At 39.1% G+C, this 14629-nt stretch overlaps 1 protein-coding gene across 1 annotated transcript in view; it reads left to right on the top strand.

Annotated features, from left to right (window-relative positions):
* The window catches only part of LOC114473362 (whirlin-like), a 35249-nt gene extending 21140 nt beyond the window's left edge, over window positions 1–14109 (top strand). Inside the window, exons 3-7 of the mRNA XM_028462933.1 lie at window positions 2872–3093; window positions 7378–7452; window positions 8946–9534; window positions 10857–11017; window positions 13781–14109. Coding sequence (XP_028318734.1) covers window positions 2872–3093; window positions 7378–7452; window positions 8946–9534; window positions 10857–11017; window positions 13781–13915 — 1182 coding nt within the window. The 3' untranslated portion in view covers window positions 13916–14109. The remainder of the gene's footprint in view (window positions 1–2871; window positions 3094–7377; window positions 7453–8945; window positions 9535–10856; window positions 11018–13780) is intronic.
* Window positions 14110–14629: the final 520 nt, after the last annotated feature.

Raw genomic sequence — 14629 nt, 5'->3', positions numbered from 1 at the left:
GAGGAAGACTGGCAGTTGACGGTCAAAACATGCCAGAAGATTAAAGTAATTTTCCTGAAAAAAGTTGTCTGAATAAATGAAACGTTAATATATTATTTCAAAAAGAAGAGAAAATGAAATTGCTTGTATTGTAGGTGAGGAGTTGAAGCCATGAGAACGTCAGGGTTTCTAATTTTTAAAATGATCTCTTCTCACCGTTCTCAGTAAAGCTTCAGATTAGAAACACAGGCGATCAATTCTGTAATGGTTCCTAATCCACGCTGCAGGGTGGGAATCATCAATGATTTGCTGCATACTTATCATAGAGGATCATTTTAGGATCAGCAGAGAAGAGAAAACCATCCATTCACACGTGTAATGTTACTTTTTAACTGTGCCTTGTTTCCTGCTGTAAGTTCTTTGAATTTACTTTTGTATTTATTTTATTTATTTATTGTGTTACAACACGTTACACAATAATACCCACATTTTATAGCGATTTTCTATTTTGCTGGTATATTGGTGGCTTGTCATGAAATTTGCGGTTTTTGTATATAATCCTGAATTGTCTTGGTATGCATTCAAATGTGCCAATCAAATGACTCAACCAATCAGTGTGTTTCTGGAGGCGGGCTCTGATTCTTTAACCAACTCCAGTGTTAATCAGAGTTTGACTCTATTCCTGTGAGCTTCTACAAGCATCTACTAAAGCACTAATGGACAACTGGTGGGCCGGGGGCCACATGCGGCCCTTGGCCAAATTTTATGTGGCCCCCAAAGTAAATCTACAAAATGAGAGAAAAATACACAAAACCAAAGCAAGAATACATTAAAAAAATACAAAGAATTACAACATTGCAGAAAAATACAGAAAATACTCCAAAAACACACAAAACTACTATAAAAATTAACAAACTGACAACAGTAATACAAAAAAAGACTCCAAATAACACAAAAAGACAAGAGAAACAAAAAAACTGCAGAATTACAACATAAATACACAATGTGAAATTAAACATACATTTTACAGAAAAAAATACACAAAAGCACAACAGAAAATGCAATCATAACAAGCAGGACAAAAACAAATATGCATATGAAGAAAAACACACTCAATTACTATTAAAAACGCTGTTATTTCCTGCGCTAACACTCAGATTGGTCATTATTCTAAATGCTGACATGAATGTTGATAGTGTGGCCCTTAGATCAAATAAACATATTTTTGCGTCCCTTGCTGTGATGGAAGTTGCCGATCTCTGTACTAAAGCTTGCTCCACGTCTGCATATCAGTCCATTTTTTCAGCTCACTGTTTACTCTAATCAGCTGCTGCTTTCAGCTCTACGTCACCAGGTACAAACCAGAGTGTGAACAAACTTACCGTAATGTATTGGTTTATTTACTTTTTACCATTATTATTTTCTGGAATTACAATCTCATTATGTCTTATTGTGTTTCCTATTTATTTGTAAATGCTGTAGTGGCAACACACCAAATCCAAACTTCTTGCAGGACATGAAGTTTTCTCACTCATTTGTTCCAAATATAATCCAAATAAAAATTATGAAAAAAGATGCAAGTGTAAAATTAATCAATCTGTCTCTTTAATCTAAAAAAGTAGAAAATAAAAATGAAAGTTCTAAAATCTATATCTAAGGTTCAGTCTTAATGTCCCATGAAAACAATAAATCATTAAAGCTCATATCCGGAGTTTCTAAGAAATTAATGTTTGTGTATGATTTTTTTTGAAATGCAAAAACGAAACCTAACTAGTCTTTTACTATGATCTACTGCTGGTAGTCATTCATATACATTCATGTATATAAGTTCCTCCTTCATCCTATAGTCCCCTATACAAATGGAAACAAGTGCACACAGCCAATAGGCTTCAACTTCCTGTTTTTGAGACTGTCAATCAAAGTGAACACAGAACTGTGCACGGAAACAAGGCCGCGCGTCACAACAGCAAACAGGTAAATATGATTTTGGCTCTTACCTGATCCATAGACCTGTATCAATGCGACCCGATGCGACCTTGTTATGTTCCGCGATGCGCGTGCAGAAAAGTAGAGGCGTGGCTTCTGTGCAGTGGGAGGAAGTGGAGCTGTTGAGGGCGGGACATCGAGATGTCCTCTCAGAAACTCCAGATATCAGCTTTAAGTGACAGTGACGACCGACCACCGTCCTGTAACCACATGGCCATCACCACCAGAGTGCTTACCTCACTTTTTAACACTTATCCGCACTTTACGGTAGAAATCAAGTTTGCCGTCGCAATACAAATTAATAAAGCACAGGAATTCTGATCATTTAGAAACGTCAACATAAATCAATATTTACACAATATTACCTTTAAAACGATTCCAAAATACCTCATCTAAAGATATAAACACTATGACATAGTGATGCTATGGCTCTAACAAATGAATATAATCCAAGTCTTCCGTCCACAATGTATTTTTTATTCTCTTGTATGTACCTTAAATATCTAGTAATGTCAAGACTGAATGTGCATCATAGCTTTACCAGTATTTCAGAGTTGTTGTTTTTGTTTAAATGCAAACCAACATGTATTCACAAGCAAAGAAATTTACATTTTTATCCACTAGATGGTGCTGCCAGCTGTAAAATCCACATGTACAGTTTATCGCTTCGATCTACAGGTGTACAGATCTACATGTTTAGATAGAAAAAAGAAAAACATCTACTTATGTTATTTACATATTAACTATTATCGATACAGTATGTATGTAATAACCTACATATAAACCCGGTCCTGGTCACATTTTGTGTAAATCCAGTTTTGAAACCTTTTGAACTGATGTATATTTGAATGTTTCGACCCAACTCTGTGACATCACACCTCGCTCTCCCCACCCTCCCCCTCTCAGTTCTCCCTGCTGTCTGAGGTCCGAGGCCTGGTCACGCCTCAGGATCTGGAGCGATTCGACGGGTTGGTGCTTCGGCGCGAAATCCAAGCGCTGAAAGCTAGGAAGGGGGCGGGGCCTGGAGCGGCGCCACAGAACGACTCCACGTCCATGGTGTCGTACCCAGACACACTGACCTCGTCCTCCGCCAGCTTCATGACCAACACCACCCTCAGCTCTGCACGGGTAAGATCACACAGGTCTGAGCTGGAAATGAAACGTAACAGAGACTGAGAGGTTTAAATGGACACAATTATAACGCACACCTTAGAGTAAACTTTCACCTCATCACACCTTCATTGTTCTCCATCCTCCTCAGGAGAGGCTGCTCTGGCTGATAGATATGATGGAGGTAGGAAGGTTTGCTGAGAGTGACACAACACACACACACACACACGAACACATTCTGGTGTCTTTCATGGTTTTTGCTGTGTTTTTTGTTTGTTGTGAATCTTTTTCTCCCTGCGTGCTTTACTCTGACTACGACATTCAGTCGTTACTTTGGGAACACTTTAGTTGAAGTTTTATACTGACATTACTTTGTCATTAAAATGAATAAAATGTCATGGAGGCTGTCATTAAGTGTTGTTTGCTAAATCATGATATCTTTGGAGCTATGTGGCATTTTTGGGTTAGGTAGAGGGATTTTAGTTAGGGTAACAAAGGGTTAGTGTAACAAACACTACTTAATGACAGCCTTCATGACACCTTATTCATGCTAATGACAGGTGTCATGTCATAATAAAGACTGCATAGTGTCAGCCTTACTTATAAAACTTCAAGTAAATTGTTACCATTACTTTTGCAAAAATACATAGAAATTACATCTTTGTCATTTTTTGGTCAATTATAAAACTTTTTTTTTACCACTGAAATCATATTTAGATTAAGAACCTCTTAGTCACAGGCACTGTTGCGCTAGTCATTGTTATTATTATTATTATTATTATTAGACTATGTTACACGTTCGACATCCCATCTGCCCTGTGGCACCTATGATGCTAGTTCCCCTAATTCACTGGTTCCCAACCTTTTACAGGTCGTGACCCCATTTTTGTGTCACAAATTTCTGGCACATAATAAACAGATCACATTTAACCACAATTGTCCTGTCTCTAAAGTGAAATAGTGAGAATATCTCCATGTGAAGAAACTTGTCTTAGAGGGTGCCAACATGACTTCCAATTTTATCCAGAGTAAGCAACAACTTTGTCACTTTATTACGCCTCAAAAACATGAGCCACAGCTTATGATAGCAGTTTTTTGCCTACATTTATTTTTAAGCACTAAATAATGCTGCTAAATCATCTTTAAGGCTTCCTAGCGGCTCATCGGGTCCTTTGCAATTGCATAGTCCACCTATAGCCAGAAACGCCTAGAGTTTTCTAATCTACATAGAATAATGCACCATAAAGCAACAGTGAGTTATTTTACGTAAAAAGAAGTTGGAGTACAGGGAATGGTAGTTCTATAACAAGCATGAGTCCCACTTCTACCACATGGCCAAGAAGTTAAAAAAACACACATAAGCTTTTTTTTAGAGGTGTCGGAGCTGAAATTGAGTGATAAAAAACGTACATGTATAAATTCAACAGGAGTTTTATGTTAGAGGTTGTGAGCTCCTCAGCTGAACCGTCAAATCAGCATGCTGCACACACAGGCCTCTAGGGGCTGTTTAGGGCCGTGTTGGAGAAGAGTCTGAATGGTAGAAGAGCAGTGGACGGATGAAGGAATAAATAAAGTAGAAGACGTGACAGAGAAGAAGAGGGAAGGATGCACACGTCGGAGAATGAGCCGAGCTCGTGTCACGGATGCAGCGCGCACAGTCAGATTGACTTGATTTGCTGCACAGAGTGGAACCTGTTGTGGCCTGACTTGTAAAATAAATACAAATCTCTACAAATGCTGAGATGGGATGATTTCAGCTGTGGCGTTCCAATTGATTACTGTGGCTTTGATAAACAAGGCTTTATCACAGGCACAAAATCCCAGCACGGAACAACCGACAGCGACTCTGAAAGCATCTTTAATGCAAATCAATACTCAGACAGGAGTTCCTCTGCTGCACACACAATCTCAGAGCTTAGAGGCTTTATGCATGCATTCATTAATACAATGCTAAAAATGACTATAACCATTGATGGCCAGCAGTCAACAAAAAATAGTTGGGTCTGAGGCAAATTACTTTGAAGTTTGCACACAATGCAGAGAAAATTAAAGTGCGAAGAGTACAACATCATACATGAAACAAAATGGCAATGCCAACATTGGGATATTACACGTGTTTGAGGCTAGAATTTGACATACTTAACTCTAAAGACTTTTCTGACACAAAGTTTTATTATTCAGCTTTAGAACGATCATCTAAGTGCATTCAGTTGGTTTGAGTTCTTGGACTATAATAGTCCTTTGTCTGAGGTTCTTTTTTTTTACTTTATACTTTAGTTATCTTTGGGTTTTCAGATCAGATCAATGGAGAATGAAGGTTGTAGCAAAGAAATTACTGACACAAGCAGAACAGTGTCTCTAACCCCCAATTTCCACCGGATCTGTAACTCCTCCAAAACTGCTGCGGAACCGCAACGCAGCTGATAGTTTTCCATTAAAGTCAATGTGCCAAATTCCACCGCATGCTTATCTGCTCCAATACAGCTGCGTAACTGCTCCATCATGGGCCAATCCTCTGGTGCTGTGCTGCAGCAGTTCAACAAAGATAATCTTGTGCGGGACAGGAAGTAATGCACAGACACTTAATAAAATATCTGGTTCATTTTCAAAATAAAATATTCAATGTTCAAGGCGGATCGTATTTCCATCCATTTACCAACCCACTTGCTCCTTCTAGATCATGGGGGTCTGCTGGTGCCTATTCCCAGCTTTCTTCAGGCACTAGGCTGGATTTGATCATATTTCACATACAAATATTGACCTTATCCATGGTTGACTCATAATAATCTCCACAAAAGCTGAAGATCTACAGGGCAGGACCGAGTTGATTTCCTTCTGCTCCTCTTGAAGGACACAATAGAGGTGCTATGGTGCTACAATTTGAATAATCAATGATTATTACAATATTAACGATTATCATGATTTTTTTTTGCATCTTTTTTTTCTCACTTTGTGGCTATTTTATGCTTTTAAACAAGGTTAATGTGTCGATATCCATTCATTAAAGTAACCATACATCATCTTCATTTATATCAAATCGCCAAATCCAGTAGTAATCATATTACCTAAAAAATTTAAAAAATAAATAAATATATATATATGTATATATATATATACTGTAACTAAAAGACTTTCAAACAAAACTTAAATGAGCAGCATAAATCCCACAAGAAACTAAACGTTTTGCTGTGCACAATCAAATCAGGTTTACAAACATCAACATCATCATAACACATTTGGAATTTGGAACTCATCATCATCATTGCTGTCTTCACTTTCAAATTGTATGGCTTTGTGGTTCCTTTTTGGATTCACTACAACTCGCTATATCGTGCGAGGCCTCGGGAGACCCCGCTAATTCACGCGTAATCTCCCGAGTCCTCGCTGCTACAGATACACATAGCAGACGGAGGCAGTGGGAATTGACAGACAGCAGATTGCGCTGCAGTTAAGCAGAGGAGCAGTTTCGGAGCAGATACGTATCCAGTGAAAATATGGTGTTTAGATTAGAAACTAGAACTTTAATGATGATCTAAGTACCAATACTGTGGCACAGTTTAATATATTGCACCAAATTTCACGTGAGGGGCAGCAGAATGTGAGGCGGTGACATCCCGAGGAAAAAGACGAACTTGCTAAACAACGGGGCGAGAAACGGCAACTGACTTGGTTTTGTAACTCCAACAGAAGAAGACGAAAGATGGAGTACCCTAAAGACTTCCTGTTGCATAACTCCCAATTCTACCGATCGCACATACAAACACATGCTGCTTACGGTGCCGAGCATGTCCATGCATGAGTGGATTGATTGGAGATAAATAGGAGCCCCACATGCAGCAGTGAGGGCTAATTAAAGGGGATTAATGGGGCTTTAGTTTAGTGGCAGAGTAAATGAAGGGCACAGACTTTATGAACTAGATCTGCGCGTTTGGAGTTCGCTCACAGATCAGCGTTAATTCACCTCTCCATCACACCAGAGCGAGGCAGCCTGGAAATCAAGGTTCAAACCAAGCTGTCATTGATTTCACAGCACATATAAAAGCAGGCGCTCCAGCTGCGTCTGTGTCTCCACCTCATTGGCTTTGTTTGCTCGTACTTTATGGCAAACAAATGTGAACCAAAGTTAGTTTCTTACATTTTTGGGGGGGAATGTAGAACATCTTTCTAATCATATTTGGCATTTGATTTAAAATAGACGCACATCTGTGTTGAACATCTGCTCACCAGCTTTAATCTCTGCCATCCCCTCCCCTCATCTATTTACTTCTCCCCTCTTTTCCTTTCTTTCCCTCGACGCCTTAGAACGACAGCGTGGCGCTGAGTAATGACGAGGATCCTCCGGAGAGTCTGAACACTCTGCTGACAGACGTCTCTCTGGTGAGCTTGGTGCATTGCCTGATGTAGATGGACAGAACTCTTTTCCTGCCGCCTTCATGATGGAGCGGAATATGTGTTTTAAACAATAGCAACAAGCATTGCCCTTCTTTCTCTATTTGTCACTCTGACCCAATCTCTCTTGAGCTCACAGCTTCTGCAAGATACAAGTCTTTCAATCTGCCACATAACACTTAGACCATTCCCTTGAGTTCAGTTAATCCTTCTTTTATGCTCATGTCATGCTTTGTTTCATACCCTTGACCTTCATTGTTTTCATACCACCGCTCAGTTTGTGTGAACGCACTCATACCAGGAAACCAGGAAAACCTGTGACCACTGAAGAACTTGATTCGGAGGATGTGTAACATCAAGCGAGCCATCGTTGGTCATGAAAGTAGTGGAGTGATATAACAAATGTTATCAGAGAGGGACTATGGTAAGAAAACAAATGTGTTTTAGTGTTCAGCTGTGAATGACTGGGTCAAGTAGAGGGTTTGTGATGCTGGTCCAGAGATTTACAATTGTAATGCAGTGTCTCACAGCAAGGTTTCCAGATTCAGGGTTTCCAGATGTATCAACCTTCTCTTGCTTTGCATAACTGCAGGTTTGATACATCTGAGCAAAAGTGGCTCCTTTGTATTCATGTACACTGTAGAATTTCCCTGTAGTTTCCGGTCTGTAGTGGTTGGCATCAAAAGTGGTCAAAGAAAAGGGAAAAGCAATGAACTGGCAAGAAAGTCAAACTGACCAACATGGTCAGATGTACGAGTGTTTAATTCCTAAACCCAAACTAAAACTAGAACCTTTATTAGCCCTTCCTCTGGCTCACAATGGCCTTGATCTAAAGATGACCAATACTTCTAATTGTTTACTTGAATGTTGATACGAGTTATAAAATAAGCCTTTTTTTTAACTTCCTTTTGTGGTACACCAACAAAAACAATGTTCTTTCACAACCACACTACCTCATTAATTTGATAAATCCAATTGAGTTATTTGAGGCTACGATTACATCCTATCGAAGTGTGTTTTATGATTACAGGTGAAAGTACAAACCTTGATTTCCAACGTCAGTATTGGTATCGGTGCATCCTTAGTTTTTTAGTCCACTTTGAGCCATGTTGAGGTCTGGTAACCTAAGGAAAACACTCTATTACTATGTTTTATTACTGTTTCATATTCCTCCCAAGTGCTGTAATTTTGACAGCTTTTTTCAATGTCTGGAAACTTGAAGACAAATCTTTGCGTTTATTGCCGTCTTTCTCTGAGACTGAGAAGGAACTCCATACCAGTGACTGGTCCCACATGTTTTGGTTAGCTTAGGACGTAGCAGGACAGGCAGAGAGGGTCAAAGGGTAAAGAGGAAGGGTTTTGTGAACAATAATGATCCAAGCTAATATTGCATCACGTATAACTTTTCTTCCCGGTCTTACGTCCGTATGTCTTGTACTGTAATGTTTGCTCAGTGATGATAACCTGTGCTTTCACCTCAGGATGATGTTCAGAGTACCCCAGCTGAGTCGCCCCCTTCCTTCAAGCCCCCTCCCCCTCCGATGGTGCAGAGACTCCCCAGCGGAAGAGATCTGCTCAACAAGTGCCCCTCGTCCGAGTCCTCCCACTCAGGCTTGTACTTCACTGCGCCGCCAACTCACAGCCGCCATAGTGAGCCCCGACACAGCAAAGCCACGCCACCAACCCGCCACAAACCTGTGCCCCCCTCGGACCCGTCCCAGGAGTATGCAGCCGTCAAGAAGAAAGAACATCGGGCGCCTCTGAAGGAGCAAAAAGCCCCGGTTCAGCTTTCCACGGTGGCTCAGCTTAAGATTGGCCCCTTTCCCAGAGTCCAGTCCCCAAACAGGGGCGCCAACCCCGCCCTGGCTTCACCGTCACCTCCACCTCCTCCTCCACTCCCTGCTCCTCCCCCTCCCCCTCCTTCTCTGCCACCTAAACCTGTGTCCATGTCCAAAGCTACCTCTTCTTCTTCTTCTCCTTCCTCCAAACAACAGTTTGTGACGGTTGAAGTTCACCGACCCAACGGCGAACCAGACGTCAATGAGGTGCGCCCGCTGCCCCAAGCTCGAGGTAAACGATCACTGATAGGTTTATCATGGCCTTCAGTAGGTAAATAAATAAAAGCAGAATTCTCTCTCATCAGTAGCTGGGTTTCCATTACAGATTGTTGCAAATTGAAAGCGATATTTCTAAATTTCGACAAAGTATAATTGTGCTTTGAACGTGTTTCCATTGAAGGTTGTTTTGGGCAAGAGCCACGTAACTCCCGTAAAATCTCATCCCACGAGATTTTGCTGCAGAAAGATGGACGCTCCAAACATCCTTAGAACCCTCAGCATTCCTTTGTTGTTTCACGTCTAATGTGGCAGTAATATTTCTAAAGTATAATGCTAAGAAATGTCCCAGTCTCCTCCTCTGTCTACACTTACTGCTCAAAGTTTACTTGGAGAGAACAGGTCATGTGACATGTATATGCAAAAAAAGTGTTTCCATAACACTTTTGCGATATATTTAAATATCGAAACGTCTGAAATTCCTCCTCATGAAAGTGTAAAAACTTTTTTTCAAAATGCAGGTGTTTCCATGACCAGTTTTTAGTACGCTATTTTGATTTTCCATATTTCCAAGGGAATGTTACCAATAAAAATACACATACAGTACATAATAAGGAATGACACTACGCTTTGGATTATCTATTTACTGTACTTAACATAAAGATATTAACTGTGATATTAACCTGCCTTCACTATGTCATTAAAATGTCTTAAATCAATGTTTCAAAAGTCTGAAATTTTAACAGATATATATGATTTGTAATTGTAACATTTGCTTTTTAAAAAATATGTCATTAACCTTAACATCGCGCAATCATGTCAGCGGAACCAACTACTAAACAGTGACATGGTTTGGACGCGTCCTGCTTGTAGCAGCTTTCAACAACATGAAAAATGTAAATTTCACAAAAATTGGCTGTCCAATGCAGCTTTGGGTAAAATTAACCCTAACTCTATGTACGGTAATTGATGTGGCTTCTTTTTTTTTTTTCTCCATTTGCGTTTACTGTGAAGTTTCAAATGGCATTAAAAAGTCTTGAATTTAATATTTAATTTGACTGAAGCTGTAGGAGCCCTGTGTATGGTAGGAGGAGCAAGGTCAGGAGGAGGAGTTTCACCACTTATGAGTCGTAAAGGGGCACAAATCAAACTCACCCATTTGGAGCTGACTTTTTACAAAATGTGAAATACAACTTTGACCCTCTGAATGAGGCTAAATGATGTATATCACTGTAGCAAAACCATCATAAAGTGATTTTTTCACAATACTGCCTCTTTAAGGTGGGACCTCGGTGTATTTTCTTGACATTGTACATCCCCCTCGCTTTGCTCCCACAGGTGGAGCCCTCTCTCAGCTGTCCGATGGTGGCCAAACGCTGAGCGAGGACAGCGGCGTGGACATCGCTGACTCAGCACACAAAGATAGTAGCCCTCAATCTTCACGCACACGCCTCCCCATAGACACACCGGGAGGTGGAGGGGAAAAACCCTCCAAGCCGGTGAGGGGGTGACTCAGCACTGAGCTCAACATGGATGAATGGGATCACAACGTTGTTGTTGATGTTGTTAGCTGTGGCGGATGTTTGGGAAATGAACTAACAAACCATTAGATCCTACCTGTAAAGTAACCACTTCAACTCTTCCTTGACTCAATATTCTCAGGTGTTTCCCTGAGGATGATAGATGCTAATGTTTTGTGATGCTAATGTTTTGTGATGCTAATCCTAACCCTGATTTCTTGTCTCCCCTCTGTTCACCATCACAGATCACATCCTTTGTTCCACTTAACCCTTTGCTCCTCACCTCATGCCATTCATTCTGTCATTCACACATTCACTCAGTCATTGCTGCATCATAGTCCAATGAAACCCTTCACTCTATTTTTGCTTTTATCTTAGTGAGTAAAGATATTAGTTTGGATAATGGGGCAGAGGAGGAGCTGAATGGATGTGTGGTGTAACTAAAGTCCATTTAATAATAAAACTGATGGAGCTACAAAGCCCAAAGCTACCATGAAAAGGAAAGTAAAATGATACAGAAAGGTGCAAATAGCATGGTAAAAAAAAATTATGTATCTAGTGTGTATTTTCTTTTCATTTTGTGTCTGTCATTTTTTTTGTGTTTGTGATTTTGTGTTTTCTGAGTATTTTTGTCTCTCTTAGTTGTTGTTTTGTGAGTTATTTTGTGTTATTTTTTGTACTTAATTGCATTTAAATTTTTATAGTAATTTAGTTGTTGTTTTTTGTGTCTTTGGAGTCATTTCTGTTTTTGTTGTCATTTTGTTTACTTCTATGTCATTTTGTATTGTCCTTTTGTATGTTTTTTGAGTTTTTTGTATTTTAGTTGTCATTTTGTGCATTTTAATGTCATTTTGTGTCTTTGTCATTTTTTTTTTGTGTTTAATAGTCATTTTATGTGTTTTCTGAGCTTTTTTGTGTATTTCACATTTGTTGTTTTTGTGTTTCTTAAGCTATTTTGTGCATTTTTTCTATTCAATTGTAATCTTGTGTGTTTTCTGAGTAATTTAGTTGTTTTTTGTGCATTATTTTATTTGTCATTTTGTATGTTTTTTGAATAATTTAATTGTCGTGTTTTATGAGTTTTTTTTGTGGGGGATTTTGCTCCGTTCTGGGTTTTTTGTTAGTTTTTTGTGCTTTCTTGTATTTTCTGTCTACTTATGTTGTTTTGTGAGTAATTTCTGTTTATTTTGTTGTTTTTTGTATTTTAGTTGTCATTTTGTGTACTTCATTTTTTGTCATCTTATGTATTTTTTGTGGTGTCATTTTGTATATTTTGGGAGTTATTTGTTTCATTTTATTGTCAATCTCTCTAATTTTTTTTTTTCATTTGGTGTGTTCTTGCAGTCATTGAATTTATTCCTCATTTTCTGTGTTTTTGTTGCTGTTTTCTGTGTTTGGGGGGCTTATAAATTCAGACCCTAGGCTGATTTTGTGGTTTATTCAGTTGTTCACATAGAAATGACTTCCTTGCTGTTTATAATGCCACAGCTAATGTTTAAAGGCCCGTGTATCTTCTTAAAAACCTCATCAGTCACTGTTTTTCGAACGTGTCAGTGTGAAATAGGTTTTAAAGGAAAACGTCTCCTGAAACAAATTACCGCCGATTGTCGGGATGAATGTGTGTTTGTGTATTTCTCGGCTTCGCGGCTTATCTTTATCTTCGCAGGCAGCTGGATGTTAGAACAACTGACTCCTTTCCAATCCTGCGCTCACATTGTTTTACATTCAAATCACAAATATTCAACTCACTGTTCACAAGGGAAACAAGCACCTTTAATCTTCAGTAATGCAAACATCTGAGAGTCACTGATGAGGCTGTGCAACATGTTAGCAGTGCAGGATTTAGTCACTGTTTCTGCTGCAGGAGTCGCAAATTGGCTGCTGTGAATAAAAAAGTGTAAATAAAAATAAGAAGTAATATCTATAAACTCACGTGTGCTGATATTCAGAGAACGTGTTGCGCAGTATTTCTACTGATCCACCGTTATTCAGTGCACATTTCTGCATTTTTAAAGCATACATAAATCATGGAGAATGTGTGTGGAACAGGGTTGGCATCAATTACATTTTTCAATTACGATTACAGTAACCAGCATTTTTTCCAGTTACAATTAAATTACAAATATTTTCATCCTCAAAGTCACTTACAATTAATCAAAATTACTGAACCTGAAATGAATAACGTAATAAAAGTTAATCTTCCTCTTGTGTTAGCTTTCTGTTAGCATCGCTTATAATAAAGGGTCCTAAATCAGAAAAAAAAATACACTAAAAACTCATCTATCATCTAATTTCTTTCCTATGTATTGTTTACCTTGTTAGGCTTCCTAATCAATGAAAATATAGGTTTTAATATTTTTGGTGTGGGCGTCTGAGCCTTTTTTGTTTCAGTATACCCCTAGATTTATTTAATAAAATGGGTATAAAACATATTTTATTGATTAACTACAAATGTGTAGAACTGTACATTGAACTGTAACATGGTTCCCCAGTTTGCATTAAATTACAATTGACAATTTTATAGAAGTTTAATGGCAATTACAATTACGAAGTCAATTACAATTTAATTACGATTACAACAGTAACAGATTTTAAAAAATTATAATTATAATCACGCCATAATTGTAATTCATTCTAAATTACACAATAACAATTATAATTGACCCCAACCCTGATGTGTATTGTATGAACTCCTGTAAAAACATTTTAATCCTCCTTTTTTTTCCCCTAAACTCCACCCAGCCTGGGCTGCTGGAGCCCACATCTACACTGGTCAGAGTTCCAAAGAGCGCCAGCACTCTGGGCATCGCCATCGAAGGCGGAGCCAACACTCGCCAGCCTTTGCCTCGAATCGTCACCATACAGGTGAGTTGGTGAAATAACCTGCCACAACATAATTCACATGAGGAGGTAGTCAGTCACACTAGAAAAGAGGAAATTAACGTAGATAAAGAACTATGTGTATCAGAAACACATTGCTCATCTCCTCTTTGGCTCCCATAGCCAGCTTTAGGGCTGTATCTCTTATCACCAGGAAGTTTCAGCAGACAGCGGCTCTGTACCCCCCTCCCCCTCCCTCTACCCCCGTACATGTTGCCGAGGTGGTATTTTCCTAGTTTAACACTGTCTATTCCAATAGGGAATTCAGTTTCAAACTTGCCTTTTCCCCCCTCACCTCTCCTTGCGTCCTGCTTTTAGCAGCTTACAACAACATGAGAAATAACTAAAATTGCTGTAAATGCAGCTTTGGGAAAATTCGACCCTAACTCTATGTACGGGTAATTGATACGGTCATTTTTTCTCCAATTGCGTTTTACTGTGAAGTTGGTCTTCAATTGTAACTTCAAATGGCAATTAAAAGTCTTGAATTTAATTTGACTGAAGCTGTAGGGAACCCTGTGTATGGTAGGAGGAGCAAGGATTGTCAGGAGGAGGAGTTTCCCCACTTATGAGTCATAAAGGGGCCATTAAATCAAACTCACCTGTTGGGAGCTGACTTTTTACAAATTTAAAATACAAACTTTGACCCTCTGAATGAGGCTGAAGGGATGTATATTCTCTGTAGCAAAACAATTTTAAAGTGAATTTTTC

Source organism: Gouania willdenowi, chromosome 12 (assembly GCF_900634775.1).
Source record: "Gouania willdenowi chromosome 12, fGouWil2.1, whole genome shotgun sequence".
NCBI classification, from domain to species: Eukaryota; Metazoa; Chordata; class Actinopteri; order Blenniiformes; family Gobiesocidae; genus Gouania; species Gouania willdenowi.
This window is presented reverse-complemented; position numbering and strand designations above follow the sequence as displayed.